The sequence below is a fragment of the Bison bison genome, unplaced genomic scaffold (assembly GCF_000754665.1).
Source record: "Bison bison bison isolate TAMUID 2011002044 unplaced genomic scaffold, Bison_UMD1.0 scf7180017863325, whole genome shotgun sequence".
NCBI lineage: Eukaryota > Metazoa > Chordata > Mammalia > Artiodactyla > Bovidae > Bison > Bison bison.
Genome location: NW_011493897.1, coordinates 1,168,229 through 1,181,411, shown reverse-complemented (window position 1 = coordinate 1,181,411; position 13,183 = coordinate 1,168,229). Strand labels below are relative to the sequence as shown.

Sequence of the window (13,183 nt, the reverse complement as noted above, 5' to 3'; positions counted from 1 at the left end):
ACTGCAAGGAGATCCAACCAGTCCATCCTGAAGGAGATCAGTCCTGGGTGTTCATTGGAGGGACTGATGTTGAAGCTGAAACTCCAGTACTTTGGCCACCTGATGCGGAGAGCTAACTCATTTGAAAAGACCCTGGTGCTGGGAAAGATGGAGGGCAAGAGGAGAAGGGGATGACAGAGGATGAGATGGTTGGATGGTATCACTGACACAGTGGACATGGGTTTGGGTGGACTCCGGGAGTTGGTGATGGACAGGGAGGCCTGGCATGCTGTGGTTCATGGGGTCGCAAAGAGTTGGACACAACTGAGTGACTGAACTGAAGTGAACTGATGCCAGGACAGGAAGGTGTATTTTTACTTACAACTAGAGAACTAAAATGATGCCAGTTAAATGATGATGCTGTTAAGGTGCTGCACTCATTATGGCAGCAGGTTTGGAAAACTCAGCAGTGGCCACAGGACTGGAAAAGGTCAGTTTTCATTCCAATCCCAAAGAAAGGCAATGCCAAAGAATGTTCAAACTACTGCACAATCATACTATCTCATGCTAGCAAAGTAATGCTCAAAATTCTCCAAGCCAGACTTCAACAGTACGAGAACCATGAACTTCTAGGTGTTCAAGCTGGATTTAGAAAAGGCAGAGGAACCAGAGATCAAGTTGCCAACATCATTTGGATCACAGAAAAAGCAAGAGATTTCCAGAAAAACATTACTTCTGTTTTATTGACAATGCCAAAGCCTTTGACAGTGTGGATCACAACAAACTGTAGAAAATTCTTCAAGAGATGGGAATAACAGACCACCTTAACTGCCTCCTAAGAAATCTGTATGCAGGTAAAGAAGCAACAGTTAGAACCAGACGTGGCACAACAGACTGGTTCCAAATTGGCAAAGGAATACTTCAAGGCTGTATATTGTCACCCTGCTTATTTAACTTCTGTGCAGAGTGCATCATGAGAAACTCTGGGCTGGATGAAGCACAAGCTGGAATCAAGATTGCTGGGAGAAATATCAGTAGCCTCAGATATGGAGATGACACCACCCTTATGGCAGAAATTTAAGAAGAACTAAAGAGCCTTTTGATGAAAGTGAAAGAGGAGAGTGAAAAAGGTGGCTTAAAACTCAATATTCAGAAAACTAAGATCATTATATCCGGTCCCATCACTTCATGGCAAATAGATGGGGAAACAATGGAAACAGTGAGATACTTTATTTTCTTAGGCTCCAAAATCTCTGCAGATGGTGACTGCAGCCATGAAATTAAAAGTTGCTTGCTCCTTGGAAGAAAAGCTATCACCAACCTAGACCGCATATTAAAAAGCAGAGACATTACTTTGTCAACAAAGATCTGTCTTGTCAGAGCTATGGTTTTTCCAGTAGTCATGTATGGATGTGAGAGTTGGACTGTAAAGAAAGCTGAGTGCAGAATTGATGCTTTTGAACTGTTGTGTTGGAGAAGACTCTTGAGAGTCCCTTGGACTGCAAGGAGATCCAATTAGTCCTCAAGGAAATCAGTCCTGAATATTCATTGGAAGGGCTGATGCTGAAGCTGCAATACTTTGGCCACCTGATGCAAAGAACTGACTCATTGGAAAAGACCTGATTCTGGGAAAAATTGAAGGTAGGAGGAGAAGGGGACGACAGAGGATGAGATGGTTGGATGGCACCACCAACTCGATGGACATGAGTTTGGGCAAGCTCCAGGAGTTGGTGATGGACAGGGGAGCCTGGCATGCTGCAGTGCATGGGATCACAAAGAGTCAGACATGACTGAGCGACTGAACTAATCTAAACTAGACAACCAGAAAGACTCTTGAGTGGCTTTACAAAGGTATGCAAACAAAGTGCTGGATAAGGATTTAACTTTTCAATATAAGAATAGCAGAGAGCATCAATCTTAACCTATCTGAAATTTCCTTCACTTTTTAAAAATTCTTTTAGATAAAGGAGATAAATCTTTTTGCTGTTTCCAAGACCCCTCCTACTTAATGAATCTGTAGTGTTTCTTCAAAGAATAGGAAATATCTCAGACTTCCAGGTTAATTTAGGTAAGGAGTGTTTTAGGGTTATGCTAGTAAAGTAATGCTCACAATTCTCCAAGCCAGGCTTCAGCAATAACATGAACTGCAAACTTCCTGATGTTCAAGCTGGTTTTAGAAAAGGCAGAGGAACCAGAGATCAAATTGCCAACATCCACTGGATCATGGAAGAAGCAAGAGAGTTCCAGAAAAACATCTATTTCTGGTTTATTGACTATGCCAAAGCCTTTGACTGTGTGGATCACAATAAACTGCAGAAAATTCTGAAAGAGATGGGAATACCAGACCACCTGATCTGCCTCTTGAGAAATCTGTATGCAGGTCAGGAAGCAACAGTTAGAACTGGACATGGAACAACAGACTGGTTCCAGATAGGAAAAGGAGTACGTCAAGGCTGTATAGTGTCACCCTGCTTATTCAACTTACATGCAGAGTACATCATGAGAAACGCTGGGCTAGAAGAAGCACAAGCTGGAATCAAGATTGCCTTGAGAAATACCAATAACCTCAGATATGCAGATGACACCACCCTTATGGCAGAAAGTGAAGAGGAACTCAAAAGCCTCTTGATGAAAGTGAAAGAGGAGAGTGAAAAAGTTGGCTTAAAGCTCAATATTCAGAAAACGAAGATCATGGCATCTGGTCCCATCACTTCATGGGAAATAGATGGGGATACAGTGGAAACAGTGTCAGACTTTATTTTTCTGGGCTCCAAAATCACTGCAGATGGTGACTGCAGCCATGAAATTAAAAGACGCTTACTCCTTGGAAGGAAAGTTATGACCAACCTAGATAGCATGTTCAAAAACAGAGACATTACTTTGCTAACAAGGGTTCGTCTAGTCAAGGCTATGGTTTTTCCAGTGGTCGTGTATGGATGTGAGAGTTGGACTGTGAAGAAGGCTGAGTGCTGAAGAATTGATGCTTTTGAACTGTGGTGTTGGAGAAGACTCTTGAGAGTCCCTTGGACTGCAAGGGGATCCAACCAGTCCATTCTGAAGGAGATCAGCCCTGGGATTTCTTTGGAAGGAATGATGCTAAAGCTGAAACTCCAGTACCCTGGCCACCTGATGTGAAGAGTTGACTCATTGGAAAAGACTCTGATGCTGGGAGGGATTGGGGGCAGGAGGAGAAGGGGACGACAGAGGATGAGATGGCTGGATGGCATCACTGACTTGATGGATGTGAGTCTGGGTGAACTCCGGGAGTTGGTGATGGACAGGGAGGCCTGGCGTGGTGCGATTCATGGGGTTGCAAAGAGTCAGACGAGACTGAGCGACTGAACTGAACTGAACTGAGAGAAGCTGAACCATAAGGTTGTGTGTACATGTATATAGAGATTTATTATAAAGAATTGGGCCACATGATTATGGATCCAAACACAGTTTGATACAGTGCCCAAAGCAGAAGTCTCCATAACCCAGACTTTTCAGGTGTTCATTCCTTTACAGCCTGAAGGTTTACAGACTCAGGAAACTGGAGCCTTACTAGGAGTCAGCCTTACTAGGAGAGACAATTCAGCTTTCACTCATTATCAAAGCAAGTAGAAGAAAGTTGCAATTTCAAATCTTAGTCATTAGACTTGAGGCCTTTACATTTGTACTAAATGGCCTACCCTTTGAGTTCCATGCAGAGATAAGCAGATTTTTTTCTCATTCATAAAATGTCTTTTTCTTCTTAATCTTTTTTCATTATAATTTGAAATAAGGGAAATAATTTTGTTAGCACATAATTAGGAGAGACTTCCTAGAGATTGGTAGACGTGAAAGTTGAGAGGTTATGTAGGTCAGCTCCACGCTGGCCTCCGAGTGATTATTGCTTCTCAGGTAGTTTCCAGATGACTTAGAACTAGGCAGTTGGGTGGGCAGGGCAAAGTGATGAACATTTAACTGTTATCTTCAACAGAGAGAAGGACTAATCCTGGTATTCACAATTAATTTTCCCTCAAAATTCCTCTTATTGCCAGTTCTCTGAAGAGTTGGGAAACCTGGAGAGTCCAAATAGCTTCCTTAGTTGTGAACATTTGCTACATAACAAATGAGCAAATACTTGTTAAGTGTTTTCCTTAAGCAGTACTCTGTCTGGTCCGATAGTTACTTCTCAAGTTGGAAGATTTGGTGAGAAGAATTTGTTTCCCCCCCAAGTCTCACTTGGATTAAATAATTATTAGAAAAATTCCTTGTTTATGTCTTTATATTGAACATTTGTGTGTGTGTGTCCATAGGCACATGGATATATGCACATTTCACTCTGGAGGAAGAAGGGATTTGGTGGGCACTGAAATAGATAAAGTGAGCAGGGGTACAGCAGAGGGCTGGAGCCTCATAGTCTGATTCCCTCACTGTACCTGCCTTAGGCTCATGTGTCTCTATACTTCTATATTTTGGGACACTGTTGGCTTGGGCAGGCATCCTGTTATGTGGTATGTGGCAAAGGGTTTCACTAGAGCTAAAAGTCTGGTTATCATTTTTGAAGGTTGAGAATAAATGGCTTTGAGGAAAGGGTGTTCATTATCTGTTTTTCCTGTATTATAATTAGGTGAACTCTAACACATTTGTCTTGTTTTTAAAATTTCTTTCCTGATAAATGATTGATGACAAATTGACTTCTCACATGACCTTCTGTGTGCTTCAGTTTCATTCTTCTTGGTGTCCAAGTGCTGTTTCTCAAGGAATACAGGTTTATCAGAACTTAACAAAAACTAATCAGGAGGGGATCATAGTGTGTCTGTTTTAAACAATAACAAAACAGCCTCTGGGGTTTGGAGAAGTGAGAGACACCACCTCAGAGTTGATTTTTAGAGCTGATCTAGGAAGGCCACTGACATCTGTGAAGGAAGACAGATTTAGGAAAAGGAGCAGGGCTGATGAATAGATATTTGATTGTTAGGGGAAATCCTGTTGGTCTCTGTGGTAGAGAAGTAGGAAGATAAAGGTGCAGTTTGCAGAAATTTACCAGTGGAGATTGGGGAGTTTGAGGGTACTAGCAGGAGAGAGTACTCTTACTATAAGTTTCCAGAAAGAATCTAGCATAAGTTCTGATGTAGGGAGTTGGGGGAAGGATTTGGTGGGGTATACCAGGGGTTCTAAACCCCTGGGCCATGGACCAGTACTGGTCCGTGGTCTGTTAGGAGCTGTGCCACACAACAGGAGGTGAGTGTCAGGCGAACAAGTGAAGCTTTCTCTGTATTTACAATCAGTCCCCCTCACATAACCATCTGAGCTCCGCCTCCTGTCCGATCAGTGGAGGCATAATAAATTGTACTGCTCTTGAGTCATCCTGAAACCATCTCCCCAGCCTTATCTGTAGAAAAATTATCTTCCATGAAACTAGTCCCTTGTGCCAAAAAGGTTGGGGAACACTGAGGTAAACATATCACAGGTGTCCATCCTATTGGGGGCGGGGAATTGTAGATTGCAGTAATGTCAGCATCCCAGCAGGCTGTGCCGTGGGTTTTAAAATAGAATGTATAGAATACAAAGTGTACAACCAGAGATCTTTTCCAGGATCAAGAGAGGATTAAAACGTCTTATCCAGTGGACACTATTGAGGTTTTGATCTCTTATATACCTGCCAGATAAGTGGAATTATAGGCACTCAAGTTTCAAATTTTTTACATATAAACTTTGTGTTTTGCCGAATTACACTTAAGGTGTTCCCAGAAGTGAAGTCTATATGCTACCTTTCCTCTTTCACCTGAAACACTTAATATCTATAAATCATGAAATGTAAGCTTATGATTCTTTTTCTAATAAGATGTATCATTTTTGAGGTCCAAAAATTATTAGATTCCCTCCCAACAAGATTATAATTGTAGTTTTAGTATCTTGCTGGAACACACAGCAAAAAGCTGCTATGCTTTTAGTAATGCTTTTAAATCAATTTGTCTTTATTAGTCACACAAGAATCTACATCCAGTTGAAGAGAAGTATTACTTATTTGTAAGATATATTAGAGATAATACTTATACAGATTTCTTATGTAACTGCATGGCCTTACAGAGGTTCAAATTCCTTGGATTATGAATCACTCATATAGATTGAAGTTTAGATGTGTGTCCAGAAGAGTACTTATTCATGCATGGAAATTTATAGGCTTATTTGAAATCAGTGGAATTAATAAACTTTGAAAGTCAAGACATAAGTGTTTCAAATTTCTGTTTAACTGTCTTGAAATAAGCCGAATAAATAAATTCTTTAGAAGTGGGACCCCTGACTTACTGTTGGGTTTATTTATTCTGCTTAGTTCAAGTCAGAGTTAGTAGTCTAATGCTCTTGAATGTCTTGATAAACTTGGCCAGTAATCATGTGTCCTTTCTGCAGACTTTTTTTTTTATGTAGGCTATAATTAGCACAGCACAATGGATAAAAACTTTGTATAGTTGGATATGGCTTCTTTGTGAGACTTCCAGCAATTGTATAATATGGAGTAGTTTCAGAAGAGTCTTTGAATAGTAAAAAAATAAAAGACATCTCCACTCATGTAAACTTAAAATACAGTAAAAAGAACAGCACTAGTACATAAAACAGGTCAATAAAGATTAAAGTGAGTGTACTATAGTGGAGAAAGCTTTGGAGACTTTAGCCAGAATTCCAATGGTTCTGGGTTTAAAATCCAGAATCTCATTTGATTCTCAGAGGAATCCTATGGAAACAGAAGATAAAGTAGGAAATATGCCATATTACAGATAAGTAGATAGAAATAGATAGAAATAGTATCTCAAAACTTCATTTGCCCAAGGACACGTAGACATGTAGCCTGTATGTTGCAGAGTCAGAATTTGAATTAAGGCTTTTTTACTTCATGCCTAGTCTTTTTACCTCCATAAGACAACAAAATCCAAAATCCTTAGTTTGAGGTTCAATGCTATCACTAATAAAGGTCTTAACCCATCTGTTTTCAGCCTTTCTCCCTCTGTTCCTATAAACTTTAGCTCCCACATTTTGCAGGTCCTGGCCAAGGATCACAGGTAAGGTGTCTGTTTCCCTTTGATGGTTTGCCATTTAGCCCTGGTTGAATTGTGTTCCCACCTCTTTATTCATATAGTTCCTCCTATCAGGAATATCCTGCCCCCACCTCTCTGCTTAACTATGATAAGAGGTTATCTGTCCAAAGAGAGACAAAAGGATCTCTGAACTTAGGGAGAAAAGAAAAGGCTGCAAATACTGCTTTGATGTTTATTTAAAAAGAGAGAAATGATCAGAGAGGTTGACAAGTATTTCATTGAAGCTGGACAGTTAGGATCTGTGGTGCACCTAGTCTACACAAATAAACCTTCCTCTTCCTCCAGTACTACTACGTGGATGCTGTTCAACACCAAGGTCTCTTTGTTTCCTCATTTTCTGCCAAGTCAGTTACTGGGTCTGGCGTTCTTCCCCTATCCTAACTATGTTTGCTTGTTTCATCTACTTTCCCTTAACCGTGTCAAATAAAATGTCTTCCAGAAACACTGGTGTTCTCATTTTGTTTGACTTGCTTCTTTATTTGACTTTGTTCGGAGGACATAGAGGAAAAGTTCTTCCAGGGTACAAAAATACAAGATACTTAGCCAGTATTTGAATGAGAACTGTATTCCAACTGCTTTTGTGAGAACTGCACTGTTTACTGGTGACTGAGGTAGGAAAAAAGTTAGGTTTGTTCTGGCAGTGAGGAGGGGAAGTGAAGGAATACATTTACTTGCCCATCTTATATTTCCCATATTCTTGGCATATTTAGCCTCTCTTCACCTGTTCCCTGTTATTTCCTTCTCTGTATACTGTGATGTGAAAGATACCCAGCTAAAGAAAGTCAGTTTTCTCTTGCTGTAGCTTTTTAAAAAATTTCTTCTGGCACAAAGCTTACAAAGCTGTAGAAAGAAAAAGGAAGATTTGTATTATGCTACAAACTTAAGAATAGCAACAAAATACCTGATGTACTTCATGCTGGGATGTGTGTTTGATAGACCCTTATGACTGGAGGGAATGGACAAGGAAAGGAGGGAAGAAAGTCTTACATGTGTTGTGTCTTACTGCTTAAAGTTGTAATTGTAATCTTATGAAATCTGCATGATCCAGATGGAAGTGGGGAAGAAGCCTACCTTTGATCTCTCCTTGCTGGAAAGTAGGACAATCAAAGAAGGAATAGACGCCATTCAATTTCAAGGTAGGTTTTCCATGGATAGCAATGAATGCACAGTGAAAGGACAGAGACACTTACTGAAATTAGCTTCATGAATTGAGGGAGGCATAGAGATCCAGGAAAGTTCCCTCATTTTTGTCACATGTATGCATAGTAACTTGACCTATGTCATTTCTCTGGGTCTGAGAAAATGTGTGTTTTTGTTTTACTGAACACTACTACATCCATAATTCTGCTGAGTCTTGAGTTGGGAGAGAGGGATGAAAGGAATGAACTATCAAAGTTCATTCTCTTCACCTGACTAGAAAAAGGAAAAGAGCTTAGAGATTTTTTTTCCTCTAGCATAACTTGGGAGTCATAAATGTTAGTAGGTTGAATGGCTAAAACAAATTTCCTCTTTAAAGTTTTTAATCTGTATGAATAATTAAAATTAATTTTGTCAATAAAATAGCCATCTGAGAGGATTTGGATTCAATAAAGAATTATGTCTGAAGGGTCAGACTGCTTGATATTCACCAGTTTCCTCCTGAAAGCTGGTATAGGCTTACGTTTGGCAGATGCTTGCCAAGGAGCACAGATTAGGTCTTTGTTGTCTTTTGATAGTTTAGGTTAAGGGCTGAAGTAAGAGTGTTAGGTAGTCCTGTTTCTGGAAATGGGAGGAGGCAGTCTCAAAATGGGGAGAGTGGTGATGGAGTTGAGAGAGAAGTTGCTTAGCATGTAGTAGGTGATCACTGAGAGCACAGATTTTAGAGTGAGACGGTCCTTATTAATTCCTGTGCACTGGGGCAACCTTTAACCTCTTTATACCTGTTTGCTGGTGAGTAATCAGGGAATATTTACCTGGAAGGGTTGTGAGGTTAGAAGCACCTTGTAAAGCCTAGCCCATCATACAAATTCTTTAAACAAATATATTAAGAGCCTGCTATGTGCCTGATACTGTTTTTTTGTTGGGGTAAAAAAGACAAAGTCCTTACCATATTTATAGAGCTTGCATTCTGGTGGCGCTTGGAAAGTATTACTTACTGATTTGAGGAAGGCCTCAATAGGCTTGAAATTAAGGATGTCGAGGAGAGGCAAAAACCTGTATCAGTTATTGATTATACAGACATGAAATGGTAAATCATTGCAAATTCCAGTGTCTTTTTTAATCTAATAGGGAAAACTGATTCACACTGATGCTCAGAGGACTCAACTACAAGTGTTTTATGTACTCAGACTGACCATCATCCTTTGCTAAAGAGCTGCATTGTTTAAAACCCACCTCCAGACCAAGTCTGTTTCTTGCCTTTCTCATCTTCACACTGTAGCCAAACATCTGTTGCCTCAACTTACAGCCTTTTGTTCATCCAGTAAGTTGGGGGTGTTTGCTTGCCTCTCCCACAGGCTTTCTCTCCTTGTAGGTGTGACCTGCCCAATGGAAAGTCTGATTCATCTACCTCCCCTAGTTCGTATGCAGTCACTAGTCCATTTGGACCAGTTCTGCCCTCATACTGATGTTATGTTTTCTTGTGGACAGCCAGGGCCTGGGGAGCATTTCACTGTCCCATTCTGGGCTTCCTTTCCACTCCTGGAGAGGCATCAAGATGTTAAAGGTATAGGACCCTCATTTCTTGTGGCGCTTAAGGTTCTTCTGAACATCCCTTGAAGGGTCACCAGGCTGGTGAACAGCATCATCCAGACTTTTCTTTCAGGAAACCTGAGCTGAGAACACATTTACTGTGGCCAAACTCAGGGTGTCCTCTGTGTTTCAGTACCATTACTGCAGTCCAGAAGAGAATCAGTGGATCAGGAGAAAGTTTTGAAAATTAATACCTCCTTTTGCATAATCTCAGGACATCTTTTTCATGATCTCCAAGGATACCTCTCAGTATAATTAGTTGCCCACATAAGTATTTTTTAACGTTTGTGGGTGGTGGTGATGACGTACTTAAGCAACAGTACATAAATATAGAATCTATGTGTGTCACAGTGGGGATGCAAATCGGCCTACCTTGAAGGAACTCTAAAGGCCAGAGAAACAGCTAAAATAGCTTAGTTACCTTAGATTTGAGTGTCCCCAAATCTCATTTCAAAACCATCTTCTGGAGTGAATCAAGCAGTTCAGTCTAAGTTAAAATCTTGGGTTTTGTAATAGATCTGGATTTTTATTTACCACTATTTACTAGCTGAGTGAACTTACACGGATTACCTTTGAGCTTGACCTGTCACGTGACAAGAATACTGCCTACCTCAAAAGGCCATGAAGATTAAATGAAATAATATATCACTTAGCACAATGCCTGGCACACAGTAAACACTCAGTAAATGGTAGACATTGTTTATTGGTATTATCTGTTACCTCTTTAGCCTTATTTCACCTTCCAAAAAGAACCTTATTTCCACATTTGGTGAGCATCCATATTTACTGACTGTAGTACTTAAGTATGCTGAGAGGATGAGAAAGGCTTTCTATCTTGAGGAGAACCATCACAGGTATTAATAGAAATATTTAAGGGGTATTAGGAGAACACAGATACTGGATTATAAGGACAGTGGCTTCCTTATACACCCATTCTATTCTCCAAGGCTTAGCACTGTGCCTGGGATATGTAATCAGTCTGTTCAGATGAATAAAAGAGGAGTTTCCATTAGGGAGATTAACCAGAACAGTATTCACATAAGTAGTAGAATGAAATTTCATAGAGCACCTCCAGGGCCAGGCTAAACTAATTCACTGCCGCATGACAGTGAAAAGACATCAAAACTCTGAATGGTGTGTAGTTTGTACAAATTTGCATTTTAGATGTCTGGTGGCAGTATGGATTAGAGGTGGAGATCGTGTTTAGGGACGATGGACCATTTATTAGGCAGTAGCTCGGTGCTGGGCCCTGAGGTAGGTGTGGGATGTATTAAATACATGGGCAGATTTGAGATCTGGGGTTTACCACTTAGGAGACTACACTGTGAGATGTTGAAGACCTGGAAAATACCTTTGGAAAGAAAGGAATGAATATGGGAAAGAACTAGTAGTACTTACTGACCAGATAGGGAAAGAGGAAAAGGGAGGAACCAAGGTTATGACTCTGAATCATGGACAAAAATATGGTCTCAGATTTGATTTTGAGTGAGGAAATGGTAGGGCATTCAAGAACAAGGAGTCAGTTGTCAGGGTAGATTTTTTAATTGAAACTTAGAAAAGAGGTTAGAGTTGATTTGTGGGTCAGTTGCAAGGGGTTGCAGGTTTAAATCGAGGGTGGGTGAGAAGTTGGGAGAGAGAGTAGAAAAGAGCGAAGGAGTGGGGAATGAGCCTTGAATGAAATTTCATGTTTGAGAGGCGGGAGGAGGAAACAGGCAGAGGAAAGAAAAGAATAGCCATAAAGGTAGAAAAACCAGAAAGCAGTCACAGAAGCCAGTAGAGATGAAAGTTTGATAAGGGAGAGAATGAAAGTGCTGAATGTTAAGCTAGTTAGGTCAGATGGGAAGACACTGGGAAGCTAGGAGGAAAACAAATTCCCTTAGGCTGAAGTAGAAAATTTGGATTAACTAGTAACTGTAGGTGATGATGAAAATATTTGTTAAAAGGCTCTGGGATAGGTTTTTATTTGGGGTGAAGTGTTAGTCAACCAGTCGTGTCTGACTCTTTGTGACCCCATGGACTGTAGCTCACCAGGCTCCTCTGCCCATGGAATTCTCCAGGCAAGGAACTGAAGTGGGTTGCCATTCCCTTCTCCAGGGGATCTTTCCAACCCAGGGATCAAACCCAGGTCTCCTGCATTGTAAGTAGATTCTATTTGGGGGTGGGTAGGTGTACTTTAGATCTATTTTTCTTAAAGTCAAAAAGATAATATGTGAAATTTCATAAAAAATAATAGTGTCCTTTTATCCGTTATCAACTCTTTGAGGTGTTTTACCATATTCCTACACAAAGCCCTAAGACTGCCACTTCTTGATGATAAAGTTTAGACATTGTCTACTGACTTTGTGTTATAGAAAATGAGGGTATAGTTCTTTTAAACCTCTACCCTTCTCTGCATCTTTCAAAAATCATTATATCACAAATTTTCATTTATTTTTACATAATTTGGATTCTGTAAATGTTACTTATTACAGAGCCAAATTGTGAGCTACCATTGTGCTTCCTTTTGTGAAATTTAGTGTTTTCCTTGGAGATGATGGTCATCTTAAATAGGCAGTTTTCCATATCCATATCTTTAATCCTTTATCAGATCTATCATAGACCTTCAGAAAGATGATCTGTCAATTCCATTTCACCCGCTAGAGATCTTTCCGAGCCCCCTATCATTTGTTTTCTTCACAACCAATTACCCTTTTGGGCCCTTATTCATTCTAGAATTTCTTTATCCCCTTCCCCCTATTAGTTTTCTCATTTCCTGGATGATCTCATTTTATCCGCTGTACTGATTCACCTTCTTGGTTTACTGAAGCACTTTTTTTTTTTTTTTTGAGTCATTGTGTGTCAAACTGTCTTCATTCTTTCCTCGTGTTTAACTGGTAGTTTGGTTGGGTATAGAATTCTAGCTAGAACATAGTTTAGTTTTGAAGACTTGCTCCCTTGTCTGGGAATAGGAGGAAGTCATATATAAAGTTGAAGTTGGAGTGACCATATTTAGGCTGTGCTAAAGCCTGGTGACTCAGAGGTAAAGAATCTGCCTGTAGTGCAAAAGACGGGAGTTCCATCCCTGGGTTGGGAAGATCCCCTGGAAGAGGGCCTGGCAACCCACTCCAGTACTCTTGCTGGGAAAAATCTATGAACAGAGGAGCCTGGCTGGCTATGATCCACGGGGTTGCGAAGAGTAGGACACGACTGAAACAATGAGCACATGCACACAAAGCAGTGACAAAGCAGGGGAACATACACGAAGGAAATGTGCAGAGATGAGAGGGCTTCCTACCCCAGAGAGATTGAGACAGTAACTGGGGTTCTGTTGGTTTTCTGATTTCTGATTCCAGAACTCACAAGGGCTTGCTTTACTTATTATTATTCCCTGCCCCCCAAATCTATGACAATTTGAGTGGGTTTCTGTTTCT

At 40.4% G+C, this 13,183-nt stretch overlaps 1 protein-coding gene across 1 annotated transcript in view; it reads right to left on the bottom strand.

Moving 5' to 3' along the window:
- Positions 1–3,215: 3,215 nt before the first annotated feature.
- CD160 (CD160 molecule) overlaps positions 3,216–13,183 on the bottom strand; it is an 11,376-nt gene continuing 1,408 nt past the window's right edge. The window contains 2 exon segments of the mRNA XM_010833269.1: positions 3,216–9,834; positions 9,837–9,946. Coding sequence (XP_010831571.1) covers positions 9,734–9,834; positions 9,837–9,946 — 211 coding nt within the window. The 3' untranslated portion in view covers positions 3,216–9,733.